The sequence below is a fragment of the Arachis stenosperma genome, chromosome 8, assembly GCF_014773155.1.
Source record: "Arachis stenosperma cultivar V10309 chromosome 8, arast.V10309.gnm1.PFL2, whole genome shotgun sequence".
NCBI classification, from domain to species: domain Eukaryota; kingdom Viridiplantae; phylum Streptophyta; class Magnoliopsida; order Fabales; family Fabaceae; genus Arachis; species Arachis stenosperma.
Genome location: NC_080384.1, coordinates 20540085 through 20558438, shown reverse-complemented (window position 1 = coordinate 20558438; position 18354 = coordinate 20540085). Strand labels below are relative to the sequence as shown.

The following is an 18354-nucleotide window of genomic DNA, read 5'->3' as shown; positions in this document are numbered from 1 at the left end:
GGCAATAGTCACTTTTTTGCCTTTTGTTTTTATTGTTATTTCTTGTTCTAAAATACCTCTTTTTTCTCCAGTTTGGATAGTATTTTCTTTTTCTAAATTGATATTTTTTTTTTCTCTGAAAATTTTTATTAAGCCCATATTTTTGGGGTATCTCTTCGTTATCCTAACAGCAAATTCTAATTATATTTACAAATCTTTTTTGAGTGGCTTCTTGCATACAACGTTCTTTTATTTCCTCTCTTATTGCAGCGGTTGCTCCACCAAAATTATTTTCAATTGTCCCTCTATTTATTTCTCTTATAAATCTTCCCATTATAAATTCATTAGCAGGATGTGGAAGTTTTGTTATATACATACTAAGATAATGATTTTTATCTTCTTCTTTTAATTTGTAATAATGTATTCTATATTCACATATATAAGATTCCACATTACATAGATCATATATCTGGATATTAGCTAAATGGTTTTTTGCTTCTTGATATTCCTTATCATAGACTTCTTGTCTATGATCTATAATATTTTTTCCAAAAAATTCTTTATATAGAATCATCATTATATATAATATCTTATCATAAGCTGTTGTTTTTGTTGCTAAATCTTCTATTATTTGGTTTTCTATTGATGTCATATAATCTCTTATAGTTCCTTTAGTATGAAATCCTATGTAATTCCAAATATCTCTTCCAGACAATTCACTAAGCTTTGGATTAGTAAAAGCTTCTAATAAAAAGGAATTCAACTAATTTTCGAAAATTTCTTTTTCATTCTTTTTACAGTTTAAATCAAGCATTCTTTCTCCTTCCATTTCCTGGATTTTAGGAACGTATTTTGATGGTATTTTTGTATATTTTGAATCTTTATTTATAAACCCTTTTTTAAAAGCATAATTATCAAAACTTGTTTCCCATTTATATTGAGATTGGTTATCTTTAGATGTTCCAGCTTCATTTTTTACTTGTATTGGAATTGCTGGTTCTTTGTCACTTGAATAATCTAGGATGTGTTCTTCATTTTCTATATTTTCAGAATTTACTAATTCTTCTTCTATTTGAAATCCTTGTTCCATAATATTATTTTCTTGAGCCATTTTTAATTGTTTAAAAAGCATTGTAACTTCTTCTAATTTTTCTTTAATATTCATAATTTTAGTGGTGGTTTTACTTTTAGATCTGTTATGTTGATTATATTTTGAAATTTTCTTCTTTGGGATTCTCTTTTTCTTTATTTCTTTGAAATTTTATGGATACTAATATTTCTTCAAGCATATCTACTATAGAATTTAATTGTGGGTTAAAAGTATGATAAAGATGTGGGGAATCATTTCCATGGTAACATTTCTTAGAAATTCCGTGTGAAAAATAAATTTTTTCAGGTTTTTGAAATCCTTCAATAAAACTTATAGTAAAATAAAGATTTTGAGAAAAATCATTTTGTATTGATTTTAAGAATTCGGTGTCATTACAGTTAACATTAGTTAAAATCATTAATTTTTGATCTATTAATTTTGATAACTTGATTATTTTTTCTCTTAAATCTTCTAATTTACTTTTTCCATTAGGTGACGCTTTTCTTTGTGAAGAGTTACGGTTTAAAGTGTGGCTTTAAAAAATGTGGTGTAAACAAATCTTTAAATCTGTACCAATTTTTCTCTGTATACTAAAATTCACCTCATAAAAATATCACTTTTACATTTGTTAAACAAGATAAATATTTAATTAGTAAAAATCTTAATAAATAAAAATAGAGATAAATATAAATTTTTTCAGTTTTTGAATTTATATATTCGTGTTGTTACTGTATGATAGTATGATACATCTTTTTTTTCTTTATATAAATCTAAATATTTTAAACATCTAAAAGTTTTTTTATAAAGAGTAATATACTTTTTCTATATTATTTTAGTGAAAGTGTGCATTTAAATTCTCATAAGGTTTATATAAATTTACGAAAATAAATATTTTTGTCATTTTTATTTTAGCCGGTGATCTTATAAAATTTATTAAAGTTTGACCAGTTAAAAATAGACATGTATGAGATTATTTTCGTATGTAATTTCTGAATGTTCTCATCTAAATTTGATCTATTTTGTTGAGTATATTATATTAATATGGTGATTATCGTAGTTTCGTTGCGACACTAATATGATAAAAGTTGCAGTAATTTCATAGCTGATATATGACGGACCAGATTATTAAAGTAATAAAAGAAATAACATTCAGATGCACGCATAAAGTTTATAAGATGTGATTATCTCGGAAAAGTATATATGTATAGTCTAAGTAGGAGATTTGTAAGAAATTATTATTTTCTAATATATTTATGGGCAATACATATTTAATTATAATCGCAAATTAAGTTATTTTACATTAAATGACTTATATAACGGTGATCTCATTTATTGTTATAAATGTTGAATTAAATAAGTCATTATTATTTTTGATTTAAAATTAAACGAGAATAAAAAATACCATTTTATTTGAATTTTATGGTTTAATGGGTGTCACACTCAAATATAAATAGTGACTTCAGGATTTTGGTCCAACACATCATAACCGTCTTCGTAGCTCTTTTTCCATCAAAAGAGTTGCAATTCAGTTTTACTAGGAATACATAAGACTTTGATTGAGAAAAATCAAAGAATCAAACTCTCTCAATTATATTCACGAATTCAAGTATATTTTCGCGCTCTCAAGTATCTCTTTCTTGATGATTTAACATAGATGATTTTTGGGACTAAGAAAATCTTAGAATTTCCATGTTTAAAATGAAGTTTTTCTAAAATGATTAAACTCTTAAATTTTTATTTTATCAAGCTTCTCGTTTTAAACTACTTTTAAGTTAAGAGATAAATACTAAATTGGTATTTGAATAATTCTGGCGATGATAAAATGACATTTGACTTTTGTTATTGACAAAATAGTCCTCGAAAGATTTTAAAATTTGACAAAGTCACCCAACCGTGATGTCACAGTGAACGAAAAATGTTGATGTGGCGGTTGGAAGAAGCTTTGATGATGGCAGAGACATTTATGGTCTTCTTCTTCTTTGCTATGGCAAAAGGGGATGCAATGGCGAGGTGTTGCCATGGCGGAGAGGACACTTTCTTCTTCTTCTTTGCCATGGCGGAATGGGTGCAACGGTAAGGTACTGCCATGGCGGAGGGGAGGCAATGGCGTGTTGAAAAAGAAGAAGCGACAAACACGAGAACACGGCGGGTGAGGTACTGCCATGGCGGAAAGGGACATAGTGGTGTGCCATGGCGGTGGTGAAAGGAGACACATCGGCGTGTTAAAGAAAAAGTAGCGAATACGAAGAAGAAGGAGGAGGTTGTCAGAAATGTCGCTCGAGTTTTTTGCCGTCATTAGAGCTTTTTTTCTATGGCTACATTAGCGTTTTTCGTTCATTATGACGTCATTCTTTCATAGTTGAGTAATTTTGTCAAATTTTAAAATCTTTCAAGAACTATTGTGTCAATAACAAAAATCAGATACCATTTTATCAGTATCTTAATTTTTCATATACTAATTCAATATTTACCTCTTAATTTAAATATGATTTGAATATTATTTTCTCATTTTTTAATAAGAGTTTAATTTCATTGTTTCACGTCTTTTTAATTATCGCATATATATGGAGTTCAATAAAATTAACATTATTGTATCCCTTTTTTCTTTTTCTTTAGTCTTTTCCCCCCTGTTTTTTAAGTGATTCATGCTGACTTTCAAAGTTAAAGCAATACCCTTTTTTTTTATGGGTAGTAAAGCAACACATATTTGATGATACAGAATGACTTAAACGTAGGATAAACTACAATAATTTGATCATATAAATAATACACTCGATTGATATCTACAAAGTTTGTTTGTTTGACTTTGTGTTGCAGTTGTGTATCCGCCAGACTGCCACCCTTTTCATCCTTACTTCCTGTCCAATCCAATATATTATAATCAATTTTTTTTGGTAGTTTATTGCAATCAATATTGATGGTGAGAGATTTTCAACTTGCTCCATTAATTAAGATTTACTTAGTTTTCATACTTACCTCGCTTAGCTTTTTCAGATTGTTTCTAAACTCATTTACAACGAAATATTAATCCTTGAACAGAATTCAGGCAAATTGCTCACACACAAAAATGCATATCTTTGCATATCAGAAATTAATTATTCTAAAATTACACTTGATGGGTAACTAACACATGTCCTGCCAAGATACCGCATCTGACTGAGGTTGTTGTTTCACGAATCAGATAAAATATTATACGTTGGTATATCGGTACAGGACGAAGCATAAAACAAATAGATTATCAGCTCAATTCACGTTAAGAGAATATAAGAAACTATCGGCAGACTTATTTTTCAAAAAAAAATTATGGAGTTTTTCAAGATTTTCAATTAAGATAACTATATTTATAGTTTAAGGTTTTTCTAAACTCTCTTGGCTTGATTATGAAGAACTAACCAAACAGTCAAACCATTCACCTTAAAAACTACCGGTCAAATCATTAAAAGCAATAGCAATAAAAACTAAGTACGGTTATTAATGTAGAACAGATTTATTTCTTTGTGCATGGGGACGAGATATAAGATTAATTTTTATAGATAATTAAGTTTTTTTTTTAAATATATTATTTTATTTTGTTAATTTTTTAAAAAATATATTATACACACTACTTTTCCTTCGGCTCTTTTTTTTTTTTTTGTTATGGAGACCATGGTTGTGTTTCGCATGGATATGGGTCACATGGGAGTTAGACCATATTGTGGAGCAGCTTTTTGCTCAGGTTGTAGAAGTCGGACCGTGCGACTACTTTGTAAATAAATAGGGTACCAAAATCGGATGATCCGATTTCATTGGAGGAAAAATTTGAAAATGCAGCAACACCCTAATCGGACCATCCGTGTTGTGAGTGTTTAAAAATTGATAAAAAAATGGTTTGAGAAGTCGCATGGTCCGATTAGGGTTTCATAGTTTTTTTTTGAATCAGACATAAGTAATCGTAGGGTCCGATTTAGGGCTGCATTTAAATTATGAGTTAACAAAAAAAGTAGTAGTCGCATGGTCCGATTTGAGTATTATAACTTTTTGAATCAGATGCAAGTAATTGCTGGGTCCGATTTATGGGTGTATATATATATATGAACGAAAGGGTGTGTGTTGTGAAGAAGATTTCAGATCTGGTTCTTCTTCTTCTTGCTCGAGCACTTCTTCTCCTCTCTTCTTCTACCTGTGTCCTTCTTAGTTTCTGTAAAATGAGGTAAAAAAATTTTGGTTTTAAAGTTTCTGTTCTTATTTAGGTAAGTGAGAGAGATGGATGATAGAGTTCTTTTAAAAGTGTATTATTTTGGTCAGATTTTGTTACAAACTGCTGAAGGAGTGAAATTTATTTGTGAAAATCCGTTAGATGTTGTTATTCCCTTCACAATCTCATTTGAAGAGCTCAAAGGTGTGATCTGTGAGAAGATTGATTCCGAGATGTCGAGAAAAATATCTTGTATTTTATACAGATATCCCATACCGGTGTTCGGTGGATTCGTCCAATTTGAAGCCAAATATGTAACCGACGAAGCGAGTTTGCAAGAGATGTTTTCAATGTATTTTGAAAGTCGTGCCCGAATATCGTTCATTGAGTTGTATGTGGAATTCAAACAATCTGAGTCCGACCGGAATATTGTACGAGAAGATTACAATAGTGACAGTGAAGAAGAGTTTGAAAGCAATTACGAAGTTGTCGGTCCAGACGGGGATGAAGAGCAAGGTGATGGCACTGTGGCTCCAGATGTGACAGATGTGGCAAATGCACTCGTAAACGAAATGCCCTTTGAGGAGCCATCTTTCATGCGAGTGTTGGATTTGGAAGCCATGCATGTTCCGGAGTTTCCGGAATATACGAGTGTAGGTACGTAATTGGCTATGTTTATTAAAAAGATAAGAATTTTCTAATAATTGATCTAGATTTGAAAGTTAGGTGACATGTGAATGTATACCGAATTATAATTTGTTTGTTGTGCTTATTTAGGTAAGTTGTAGATAATAATCTTTTTTAATTTTTTATTAATTTAGTTAAATATACATTAGTATGGACTTAAGTATTTAGGTAATTATCTTTTTAGCACTTTATTTTATTTGGACTGAGATACAACCTGATATAAAGTTTATTTATATCACAAATGATGCAGTGAATATTGATCTATCTTTAAAATTGGCTATTAAATATATGTCTAATAATTTTTTTTTGTCCGGGTGTTTCGGTGGCAGAAATTCCTATTGTCGCAGACGGTGAATTTGCTGTCGGGATGGAATTCGGTTCTAGAAAAGCTGTTATTAAGGCGATGAAGGAATATAGCATTCGAAGAAGTGTAGACTACCGGGTATATGAGTCGGAGCCGTTGACATTTTATGCAAAGTGTACACAGTATGGGTCTGGGTGTGATTGGTATATCAGGGTTAGCATGATCAGCAGAAAGCATTGTTGGGTTATACGGAAGTATAACGGTAGTCACACTTGTACCAGATCCACCATTTCTTAGGATCATTCGAAGTTGGATTCAAACACAATTGCAGAAACAATAAAGCCGTTGGTTGAGGCTGACCCATCACTAAAGGTAAAATCAGTTATTGCAGAAGTGCAATCGAAGTTCAATTACACTGTCAGTTATCAGAAAGCATGGTTGGCTAAGCAGAAGGCCGTAGAAATAATATTTGGAGGTTGGGAAGCATCGTACGAAGCGTTGCCTATATGGTTTGAGGTTATGTGTCATAAGGAGCCATCCGCTGTCGTCCATTTTGAGACTATGCCTGCATATCAAGGCGATGACTTGGTGAGTGATATCCGGGTATTGCATCGAGTCTTTTGGAATTATTACCCATGCATTAGAGCATTCAGGCATTGTAAGCCAGTTGTGCAGGTGGATGAGACTCACTTGTATGGAAAGTATAAGGGTTGTCTATTAGTGGCAGTTTCACAAGACGGCAACAACAACATAGTCCCAATTGCTTTTGCTATTGTCGAGGGAGAGACTTCTAATGCGTAGCACTTCTTTCTCAGTAACCTGCGACAACATGTTGTGACAAGGGATGGTGTGGGGCTGGTATCTGACCGACACGAGTCAATCAATGCAGCTGTGGAGCGGAGTAATGGAGCTTGGTCACCTCCTAGAGCTTTCCACATGTTTTGCATCAGGCACATTGAGTCAAACTTTTTGAGAAAATTCAAGGCACCGTACTTGCAAAAACTTGTGGTTAATATAGGTAACATTGAGTAATTTGAAGTTTGTTATTAGTAGCTTGGCATTCGTTACGTGTATGTAATTCCCATTATTTTTTGTTTTTTCTTATTACTTAGGATATTCCCGGAAGGTGCGTGAGTACGAAGTGCGTTATCAGCGTCTACGAGAACGGGGCGAGGCTTACACCAACTGGTTAAACCGAATCCCCTGGGAACAGTATGCATTGGCATTCGACGGTGGTTATCGATGGGGTCACATGACGACAAACCTAGTCGAATGCATTAACTCTGTGCTGAAGGGTGCACGCAATCTTCCGATCACTGCACTCGTCAAAGCGACATTCTACAGGCTTAATGAGCTGTTCACCCGAAAAAGAGCCGAGGCGGAGGCTCGGATTACTGCTGGCTTTGTATTTTCGGAGGTTGTGACCACTAAATTGCATACAAACCAACTTGCATCAGGAAACATCCAGGTTAATTGCTTCGATAGACAAAATGAGGTTTTTGAAGTGCGAGAGATGCCTAGTGGATTGGAGTATGCAGTCGACCTCCATCGGCATCAATGTGACTGTAGAGAGTTTCAGGTAGACCGGATTCCGTGTCGACATGTGTTTGCATGTTGTGCAAATCAACGACTGGACTTGCAATTGTACGTGCATGGTATCTATAAGATGGACCAAGTTCGAAGGGTTTACCGAGCTAGGTTTAGGCCAATGGAAAATCCTTCTACGTGGCCTGCTTACAACGGGCCACGATTCGTACCCAATCCATTCCTAAGACGCGTTGCCAAAGGTCGCCCCAAGATGACTCGTTTCTTGAACGAGATGGACACGCGAATGTTGCGTCCTCCACGGAGATGCAGGCAATGTGGTGCTGAGGGACATAGCCGTAGTAGATGCCGTCGGTCATCTGGTGCACCTGCCGATCCTAATGTGAGCAAGTTTTAGATACCTAAAGTGTCGGTCTCCACGCTCCCAGTTACGCCACCTAATAATGACTTATGCTCATTATTAATACAATTCGATTCAAAAAATGATGTTATTGAGTCAACGTCAGATAATTTTACCTATTTGCAAGCGGAAAATTGCGGGGTTCTCTCGGAACCGGAGCTAGGTACGGCAGTCGCATAAATGCCCACACGAGCAACAGTGTGAGTGGACCATCGATCTCCTTACAGTCATAACGAGATGCTCTACATAATGCCCTGTAAAGGTGGGCTAGGCATGCGGAACCCCAACTGTATTGTCCGATACTGCCAAAATCATTTAGCAAGGGCAGATATTTCCAGTGCACAGATGCTCCAGACTTGTCTCCAAACAATATCGTACCGATCAACAACATTATGTGGCACTTCACGTATCTCTGTATACTGATCTCATCAACCAACTGTAAGCGTTCTCTTAGATCTCGAAGCCATGTCAGTTTTATACAGCTCCCTCTACACTCTGACTTTCTTTGTGCAACCCCGAATTGATGGAGACACTCCGCCTCTAAGGCATCAAAGCTACTAATAGTCATCCCTGTGACTGGAAGACAATCCGTCGGAAGACCGAGAATTAAGACCACATCTTTTAGCGTCACAGCACATTCACCAACAGGAAAGTGAAAGGTATGTGTATCTGGATGCCACCTTTTAACTAAAGCATTCACCAATGCCTTCTGATTTTGGACTATTCCAATCTGGGACGCATGATAAAAACCTGTTACCCTTAAATGATCCTCAACTCTTTCATCATACCGATCCGGAGGTACAGGATAATCACACGTCAACATCCGTGAACTCTACAAAATCAAAAAGTGCCACTCAAGTTATTAACAATTATTAATTTATCACAAAAACATCATAACTATATGTTATTTAGCAAATTTAGTCATTACGACCCTAACTTACCAATTAATTAACCATAATTATTAATCATATATGACTAGTTACTCAACAAACAAATATTAAGTTAGTTTATTTATTTTTAAATAATAATAATTATAATAATAATAACTATAATGTCAACCACTTATAACTTAAACTACTAACAACAACAATTTTAATTAAATTTCTAGTAATAATCAGTAAATTTTTAAATAATAATAATAATAATCATAATAATTTTAATAATAATAATAATCATAATAATGTCACCCACTTATAATATAACTTAAACTACTAACAACAACAATTTTAACTAAATTTCTAGTAATAATCAGTAAATTTTTAAATAATAATAATAATAATATAAATAAATTTAACAACAACAACAACAACAACAACAATAATAATAATAATAATAATGTACTATTTTAATTATAGTTTTAGAAATAATCGGTTTATTTATTTCTAAATAATAATAATTATAATAATAATAACTATAATGTCACCCACTTATAATATAACTTAAACTACTACTAACAACAACAATTTTAACTAAATTTCTAGTAATAATCAGTAAATTTTTAAATAATAATAATAATAATAATAATAATAATAATAATAATAATAATAATGTACTATCCTAAGCTAAAACGCTACTACTACATCAGGCAAACAAACAACTATAACTAAAACTCTAACAATGGTAATTATAATTTTAAATAATAAAAATAAAAATAATGATGACATTAAGAACAATATTAATACTCAGTTTGTTGTTGTTATATATCTCCTCCTAAACTATCTCAAATAATAACTGTAATTAACTTTTTAACAACACTAATACTGATTTTGAAATATTAAAAAAAATTAATAAATACACTTACATAGTCATCATAGTTGAGATAATTTACAATATGATATTCAGGACGATTTACATCTCTATATTTTTTTTTCTTCGACATCTTGCTCTATCTTATATAAAGGGGTTATGTGTGTTCTTGAAGGATGAAGAAGAAGAAGGAATGTGGCTGATGGTGGGTGGAGATAGATGAAAATGATAGTTTGAGGAAGTTTCGGAGGTAGGTTTGGTGGTAATTACTTCATTGCTGGGTGAGGGGGCGCCGTCCCGGGGAACAAGGGAGCTGCGATGCGTGGAAGCTCCTTCACAACTCGGACCGTCCGTGTTGTGCTTCAAAATCGGACCGTCCGATTAGCTCCCCCCCAAAACGCACGGTCCGATTTCCTTGTCCTCTGATCCCACACATCTGTTAAGCACAGAGCCTCCTCATAATGCTGTATAGCACCAACAGTAGTTCCATATCAACAATAATTTCCGTTTTCCTTCTCTTCACACAAACATCTTTTCATATTAGAAATATCCTTATTTTGACGCCTTTTCATCTTTTTTTGTCATACTAAAAAAGGGTAAAGTTTTTGTATAGAGTAGAACAAGATTTTTTCATGATAAAATATTATAATTTGGCTAATAAAAAATAGTTTAATTTAGATTTGACTAATTTAAAAATAACACTCTATATACTACTTTTAATTCAGGGATGGAGCTACATACATAAAAAGGGGACAATGGCCCCCTAATTTTAATTTTTTACATATAAATTATATGTAAATTTTAGTTTAGTCCTCTTTAAAATTTTATTTTAGTCTTATTTTATTGTGTAAATATTTTTGGCCCCCTATAATATTTTATCTAGTTCTGCCCCTGTTTTAATTGATTTATAATAATATTTATTCATAAAATATAAAAATAAAAAGTATTGATAATTAATATTATGCAAACAACATTTAATATAAGAAAAAATATTTAAAACTTTTAAAAATAAAAATATTTGAAATTTAATTTAAAAAATTTAAAATTTAAACTCAACAAAGCTCTTATCAATTTTAAACTCCCTGATATTTACTTAAATAGATGAGTGAACAGACCAATCGACTAACCCAAATTTGTTTAATTCTCTATGTCTCTAACAATTTTCAAATATAAAGATACTATTTTATGATAGAAACGAATTTGAATCCTGTAAATTTTAAATTTTTACTTTAAAAGATAAAGTATGATATCTCATCCTTAAATAATTTTTTTTCTCATTTTTTTAGTTTTACCTATAAAATAAATAGTAAGAGATCACACTTTATTCTTTAAAGTGAAATTCAAAATTTAACATTCCACCACCAAATATGGGCCCCACTTTTTGTATGTATATATTTTATATAGTGATTTTATATTCATGAGCCCAAACTAAGAACTGAGAAGACCAACCCAAGTTAAATGATTTAAGCCCAATTATATATTTAGCCCACTCTTGCACCTACGCCATTACGGCAATACTCTTCTATTCTGTTCCGTTCCTCAACAGTGGCGCTCTGCAAAGCAAAGGTGACCAGAGCTCATCATTCCATTTTTTACTCTGCTCAGTTATTTCATCTCTGTAACTTTATGGTTTTCGCATTTTAGTTCGTTGTTTATTTCACTTATCATAATACTGTTACTGTTCCTATGTTGTTATCACTGACCTGAATGTTCTGCGCTCCATCTATTTGTTGATATGTTCAAATGAGTAACAGTTTGGGTACCCTGTGTGTAGGTTATCTGTTTGATATGGAAGGTGGAGAGAACATTCTAGATATCATTCACAATGATTATGATGATGGTGATGATGTTGAAATGGTTGATGTTGAAGAAGGAGAGTTGGTGGAACCTGATTCCCGGAATTCTTTGGGACAAAGTGAAGCTGGAGGTACCAATGAAGCAAATGAAGACTCTCATAATAAGGACCACAGGCTTAGAGCTAAAAAGAAAAGGAATAAGAGAAAGAAGAAAGCTTCAGGGTCCAACAAGGCAATTGATATAAACAGGTTTATCATTTTCTCCAATGTGAAATTTAATATTATCTTGATGAACTCATTTTAACTTTATGACCCAGTAGAATTCGGATTGTTTTATGATGTATTTAAGGCTTTTGAATTCATCCCTTCATTTTCATTTAGTTATAGAATGAAGCATTGGTCACTGCTCCTTTTTAATCCCAACCCCAATATAGTCCCTGAAACTTAATTGAATTAATGTGTAGATAAGCTTGATTTGTTTGTATCGCTGCTAACAAGTTTTTGCTGCCATCTTGTCCACATGATTGAATTTGTAATGAATTGTGTGCTTTTCAGATTTGTGATAGATGTGTGTCGCCGTTTGAAAGAGAAAAAACAATATATGGTATACACTGCTGTAGGTTGCCTTGGGGTTTCTGCACTAAGCGATCTTGTCAAAGAGGTAGGTTATGCATTCCATGTTGGTTTAGAAAGCAAGTTTCATCTGTTCATTTTTTTTTGTCCATAAGAGTGCACCATGTGACTTGGTAGTATTCAACTAGAAGTCTAGAAGATATATCTAATCAGAGGGTCTACCAACCCAATTGTTTTTCTGTCATCAAAAGCTAATCAAGGATTTATTTCTAATGATATCTTTATATTGGAGTTTTCAGCCTCCTTCACAAAATGTCTCTCTCTGAATCTTGTCATGTGTAGTTGTTTGCTTCCACTAGTTTCATACTTCTAAATCCTTCTTTTCCCACCCAAATTGTGTATGGTTTTCAACTCTTACATATTGTTTAGAATTGTCTTTGTTTTATGTCTTGACCTGTATTTGCCACATGTGCAAGCTTATTTGATGATTTCCACAATGGTCTGTTCTTTTAGTCACTCTCTGAAATGTGCATTTCAAGTTCTTCAAAGTTTGAATAAATTACTATTTTTGTGTTTTGTTTTCCGTTGAATTTCTCCCTTCCTTAAATGGAAATGTAGCTATGTTTGGGAGTAGGTGCAACTTACTCACCTGTTGCAAGGAAAGGTGGGAGTTAAGGTTCCATCAGATTTGGAAAAGTCTTAAGCTGCTATGCTTATCAACTCTTTCAAGCATCACACAACCATTCATAGTTCTGATGTGTGTAATTTTCCCATAACATTGCAGATTTTCTTCCTGATGCTAGTTTGCTCCTTCTTCTCCTCTGCTTGAGCCTCATTGTTCTTGAGTGAACCACTTCATTATTTACTGATTTTGAAGGTCGATATCCATTTATTTTTGTTGATATCTATATGCATGTAGACTGTAGAGAATGCTTTTACTTTTCAGTCTAAACTAAATTAAGATTTACCGAGCCCTGTTGTGAAGGTGAAGGGAAACTAGTGACAATCAACTAAATCATTTTTACTCACCTAAATTTACAGGAAGTTCAGAGCCAAATTTATATCTGATTTCCTCTAAAAATTACATCATATCACATTGATGGTTATCTCAATATCATTTCATTTTTTACATCGCAAGTCATCTAGTATTTTTCCCCCTGGTTAACGTCTGCAGTCTTTTCTACTCTAGCTTCTTCAAGCGTTGGAAACTTGGCAGAAATTTTGGAATACTATAACCTATGAACTTAGTCTGCTTCTTCTTCCCCTTTTCCCCCCAATATTTTGACAGTGCCATTATACATTATTATATTATATTATAATTGGGTATGTACTTTCAAGCAATGGCTGGGCAATGTCCTCTATTTATACTATCTCATGGGTTTAACCCATAAAATTATCCACTGATACAAAGCGTGTGTTAACGTGGGATGTTTGTGCACCGGGCTGCCCTTTTTTTTTCTTTTTTTTTTGTCTGAGACATTGCTTGCTTAAATTTCAGACTTATAGAACCAACTTGTAATTTTACTATCTTGAATCTGTCCAAACCAATACACCACAAACTTCATAATGATATGTGAAAGTCACAGGTTGATGCAATTCAGGCTTGTGGGGGCCAAAAAACAGCTGATGGCAGTCGATTCCGGACAGGGGGTGGCATACTGTGGAACATCATTAAAGTTCGAGAACCAAAGGTGTACACAGAGATAATGAAAAAAGTAAAGGAATTCGAGGTGTGTCATTAATGTTTATTTCTAGTGCTCACACTTTTTTCATAAGTTTTCTTTTAAAAAAAGTAATTGATAGCTAAGGTCCAAGACTCTTAAAAGTTGTTATCGGCTTTGTAGTAACTTCTATTTGTGACATTTCTCATTATGTACAATGATGCAGAAGCAATTCAGGCAGCCATACGTTAAGCAACCACCTGTGCCAAAGAAGATAGATCCTCCGGAAGGGATCAACCTTTCGATTGCTGAGAGAGATGAGGGAAATGTTTTAGGCAGTGCCGTCCCTGCTTCCCAAATGCTAGATCAACATGAACCAGCAGCAACTTCTGAAGCGAAACCTATCCCTATTATTCATGATAGGTTAAGGACCCCTGTTTCATATGATGATGATCTGCTTGGAGAGGATCCAGAAAAAGATGCAACCTGATTATGGAAGTAAAATAGCCATTTATCACATGGCAAGTTTTTGGAGATCTACTTCACCTCTTGTTCATACCCCTTTTGGACTGCTACTACATTCGGTGTTCTGCTTTTCGCCCCTCCCCAACTTCTTTTTGCTATACAACTTACAAGAGATTGAGCAGCGTTTGTATATTCCTTTTTTCTTCAAAGAGAATTGTGCTAAGTATTCTCTTTTCTTTTTTTTCCCCTTTTTTTAATTAAAAAAAATGTTGGGTGTATAGTGATTTCAATTCTCTAATATGAAACGCTGCATTTGTCTAATATGAAACCTTGTCTCCGAAGAGTTCTATTAAAAATAATGAACTAAGAACTGGAGGACTTTTTGAGGATGTACTAATCACTTTCAGAGTTTGAATTTCTTTTCCATACTATTATCATTAATTGATGTATCATGTATATAAATATATCACATTGAACTAGGCTTGCGATTCCACATTATATCATAGCAAGGCCTTTGTCAATAACGCAAGTTAGTTAACATTATTTCCAGTTTTTACATATACTAGGCTCCTTTGTTTCTTCTGCAGGAAGAGGCAAACTGCGGTGCAGTCGTCTACCTTGGAGGAAGGATATTTGCTTTTCCATGCAGCTGTAGCTGCTTCCACCACTGCCTTAGCTGCCGCTGGTTCATTCTCTGTCGTCCACACGATCGAGCAAACCTCGATGTTGCTTAGTACATCCCACACCTACAACAAGATAAGAAACCTCTGAACCATAATGCTAGTGTGAAATGAAAATGAAAATGAAAATCAACATCCATAGATTTTCTTTCCCTCCCCCCTCCCCCTTTTATTTTTCCTTTCTAAATCTTCGTACACACAAGAAACCATTAGTCACACAACACATACCCCATCACTTGCAAGCACAACAAATTGGTCACTTGATGTTAGAGGGCGAAACGAAATCTCCGGAATAGCAATGATACCGTGTTCCTTAAGAATGAAATCTCCAAAAGCACGAGACATGGCTAGGCCTGGGGAGTTCTCATTGGGTAACCACACTCTTTGGATGTGTGGTTCCTCATGTAGAGCAAATACACGACCATTACAACTTCTTATTCTATCTGCTTCACCTGCATTGAGTCAATATAACATACTTAGTATGCAAAATTATCAAGTTTGAGAACTCATTATACTCATAAACTTGAATGTTTGATATCCTTGTTAGTATGGTTAAGGCTTGAATGGAAAAAAGTGGTCATAGTATTAGTCTCTCTTACGAGGTAATCCAGGCTTCATATCTGTGGTCAGTTGAATGGGAATGATTTCACCATCACAAATTGTCCCCAAGACAGCTCTTGAGTCACCAAGGTTAGCCATGATAAGATCTTCACTCTGTTTTGTTGTTATGATTAGCAAATTTTGAGGTACAAGAGAAGAGACCACAGAGGCAGTGCAAATATTGCAATAGTTTCATGGTTTACCTGTCTTATAGCAACTATAGCTGTAGTTCCACTGCAAGAGAAATCTAGATTCTCTAGTTGATTCACCTCCATGTCCATCACCCTGAAAGCACAAAGAATAGCTTCTTTCCACTCTTGAAAATTCTTGTTTGTGCACGAGTCATCATCTTCCAATATGGTATTGTTATCAATCTTGGCATGAGCTATCATATTCTTTTGGTCCAGAATGAGTGAAGACAAACGCTTGTTTACTATTTGGCTCACTATGCGACCATTCCTTCCGTGCCCATCAAAAACACCGCAAAATGCTGCATCCTCCATTCCATAACCCTTAAGGATGGTAAAAGAAAGAGAGAAATCTTCAATGATTTTATTATATGCTGTGTAATAATGAACATATATCAAGCAAAAAATTTGTTCGACATAATAAACCATTACCTGGCAAAGAGTGGCAGCATCTTGGTTAAGTCCTTTGCTACCCTTTTTAGAGTGAATAGAAGAAAGTCTGTGAATCTTACTTAAATTAACATTCTTGCTAGATTCATACACTGTTACATTCTCTTCAGTAGCTAAGTTAGATGATTCGTGATGAATCTCTGAAGATTCAGCGGATATGCAGATACCCATTTCAATTGAGGAAGCTTTTCTTTTTCTAATTTCTTTTTATTTACGGTCAAAGAATCAAATAAGTCCTAATCCTCATTCCTCAAGAAGTTGAGGAACTAAATATATAGCCATTTTACAAGAAGCGTGCATACGTAGATAGCTTAAAAGTTATTAAAATCTTTATGATTGACTATTTTATATTTTTTAATGTCTTTTTATTAAACTAGGATGTCCCAACAGTGGCTTTAAGGGACATGTACGTCGTATTTCTACCATATTATAGTAATCAAAGGGTATGACTTTCTATTTTAAATTAAGTTCACTTACATCATGTTATATTCTAATTATTAGCAAGGTTATGCAAAATTAGTGTTCCATTATTTGAACAATTCATACATGTTTGATGCTATATCACTATTCCATAGAATGTGGATACAACTAATTGGGAATTAATCCTACAAGACCAATTATTGGTAGTTCTTATCAATTTTCTCGTAAGATGCGTGGTTTACTTACTTTGGAAGGTCAAACCAATTCTAATTCTAACAATGAAATATAGATGGATGTTGAGGATTACTTATACGGCAATAAATATAAATCTAGAGTGGAAGAACTTTAGGTTCGCATGAAAGGGCAAACTTCTCTCATGATCATTCAATTATATGATGCGTTCAATTGAAATATAATAATGAAAGTATGAGATAAATAAAAATTTAAAAGGGAGAACTCAATGGTTACGATGTGTCACCAAAGAAAAAAAAAAGAGAGGAGAGCTTTAATATCTTAAATACTTTTACTGTTATTATTAAGTTTTAAATTTCTTACTAACAACTCAAACTTCAAAGCTCATAAACAAGAACAAAAAAGACAAAGATATTACAAAATAGAGTCTCTGTCCGAGTTCGATTTTTTCAACTGTAGACCTCCAATCGAAATCTCCACTATTTAGAATGAAGAACAAGATGTGGTGAATATGCAGTCCAAATTTCATGCGAATCCAACGGTAAATAAGCGAGAAACGAAAGTTTAAAGTTTGTTACTCTGCTAAAAAATGTAGATAATATTTTCGCTTCTCTTTCTCTCTTAATGCTTGTGTTTTTTAAAAAATGAGACCTCTCATTTCAACCCTAGCACATTCTTAGCAATTTCAACTATCTATGGGCCTGATACCAACATTTGGGTCTTTCTCCACGTAGGAAAGGAATCCAAAACCCAACAAATTTTCCCCTCACAACGATGTGGAGTTAACCTCCAATCCGCGATTAAGCAACAAACTTCAAACTTTCACCTTGGTGATCTTAGTCATCATATTAGAATCACTCTTATAAGTGTGAACCTTCATAAGTTCTAACAACTCAGCATTCAAAACATCATATGCTTAATGACACCTCACATCAATATGTTTGGACCGAGAATGAAAAGTAGAGTTTTTACCAAGATATATAGCATTTTAACTATCACAAAATAACACGTACATCTTTTGAGCAAATCCAAGTTCTTTCAAGAATTTCTTAATCCAAAACATCTCCTTGCACGCTTCAGTAATGACAATAAACTCGGCCTCGATAGTGGACAAAACAACATATTTTTACAATCTAAATTGCCAAGACACAGCTCTACCTTCAAAGTTGATAAAGAAGCCTAAAATGGACCTTCTAAAATTAATATATTCTGCTATGTTTGAGTCAGTATAACCAAATGGAATAGGCTTCTCACTTTCATAATACAACTTCATGCTAGAAGTTCTACGAAAATATCTCATTATCCATTTTACAGTATTCTAATGCTATCTTCCTGGGTTTAAAATAAAACGGCTAATACAACCAACAGCATAAGGTATATTCGGCCTTGTGCACACTACAACAT

At 33.6% G+C, this 18354-nt stretch overlaps 3 protein-coding genes across 4 annotated transcripts; 2 read left to right on the top strand and 1 right to left on the bottom strand.

The window, feature by feature from the left end:
* Window positions 1-5311: 5311 nt before the first annotated feature.
* Window positions 5312-7899, top strand: LOC130945559 (uncharacterized). Its single transcript, XM_057874268.1, has 6 exons — window positions 5312-5900; window positions 6260-6447; window positions 6532-7031; window positions 7077-7252; window positions 7347-7702; window positions 7804-7899. Exons 1-6 carry the CDS (start codon window positions 5312-5314, stop codon window positions 7897-7899), a joined length of 1905 nt encoding a protein of 634 aa, XP_057730251.1.
* A 3535-nt stretch (window positions 7900-11434) lies between these two features.
* Window positions 11435-14841, top strand: LOC130943683 (uncharacterized). 2 transcript variants are annotated; one of them, XM_057871672.1, is made up of 5 exons: window positions 11435-11491; window positions 11700-11970; window positions 12277-12382; window positions 13881-14024; window positions 14182-14841. In XM_057871672.1, the coding sequence occupies exons 2-5, from the start codon at window positions 11714-11716 to the stop codon at window positions 14443-14445; spliced, it is 771 nt and encodes a 256-aa protein (XP_057727655.1). In that variant the 5' UTR covers window positions 11435-11491; window positions 11700-11713; the 3' UTR covers window positions 14446-14841. The 2 variants fall into 2 exon arrangements, with proteins under 2 accessions (XP_057727655.1, XP_057727656.1); XM_057871673.1 differs by having other exon boundaries at window positions 11489-11529.
* On the bottom strand, window positions 14822-16585 carry LOC130943682 (probable protein phosphatase 2C 72). The gene is made up of 5 exons (XM_057871671.1): window positions 16321-16585; window positions 15904-16212; window positions 15700-15814; window positions 15329-15552; window positions 14822-15166 (listed from the first exon to the last, which is right to left on the bottom strand). Exons 1-5 carry the CDS (start codon window positions 16507-16509, stop codon window positions 14951-14953), a joined length of 1053 nt encoding a protein of 350 aa, XP_057727654.1. The 5' UTR covers window positions 16510-16585; the 3' UTR covers window positions 14822-14950.
* Window positions 16586-18354: the final 1769 nt, after the last annotated feature.

Coding starts and splice junctions, on each gene's coding strand:
- LOC130943683 (XM_057871672.1), top strand. CDS start 11,714: ATGGAAGGTGGAGAGAACATTCTAGATATCATTCACAATGATTATGAT. Junction 12,383..13,880: donor TAAGCGATCTTGTCAAAGAG/GTAGGTTATGCA, acceptor TGAAAGTCACAG/GTTGATGCAATTCAGGCTTG. Junction 14,025..14,181: donor AAAAAGTAAAGGAATTCGAG/GTGTGTCATTAA, acceptor ACAATGATGCAG/AAGCAATTCAGGCAGCCATA.
- LOC130945559 (XM_057874268.1), top strand. CDS start 5,312: ATGGATGATAGAGTTCTTTTAAAAGTGTATTATTTTGGTCAGATTTTG. Junction 5,901..6,259: donor TCCGGAATATACGAGTGTAG/GTACGTAATTGG, acceptor TTTCGGTGGCAG/AAATTCCTATTGTCGCAGAC. Junction 7,253..7,346: donor AAAACTTGTGGTTAATATAG/GTAACATTGAGT, acceptor CTTATTACTTAG/GATATTCCCGGAAGGTGCGT.
- LOC130943682 (XM_057871671.1), bottom strand. CDS start 16,509: ATGGGTATCTGCATATCCGCTGAATCTTCAGAGATTCATCACGAATCA. Junction 15,815..15,903: donor CTATAGTTGCTATAAGACAG/GTAAACCATGAA, acceptor ACAACAAAACAG/AGTGAAGATCTTATCATGGC. Junction 15,553..15,699: donor TATGAAGCCTGGATTACCTC/GTAAGAGAGACT, acceptor GACTCAATGCAG/GTGAAGCAGATAGAATAAGA.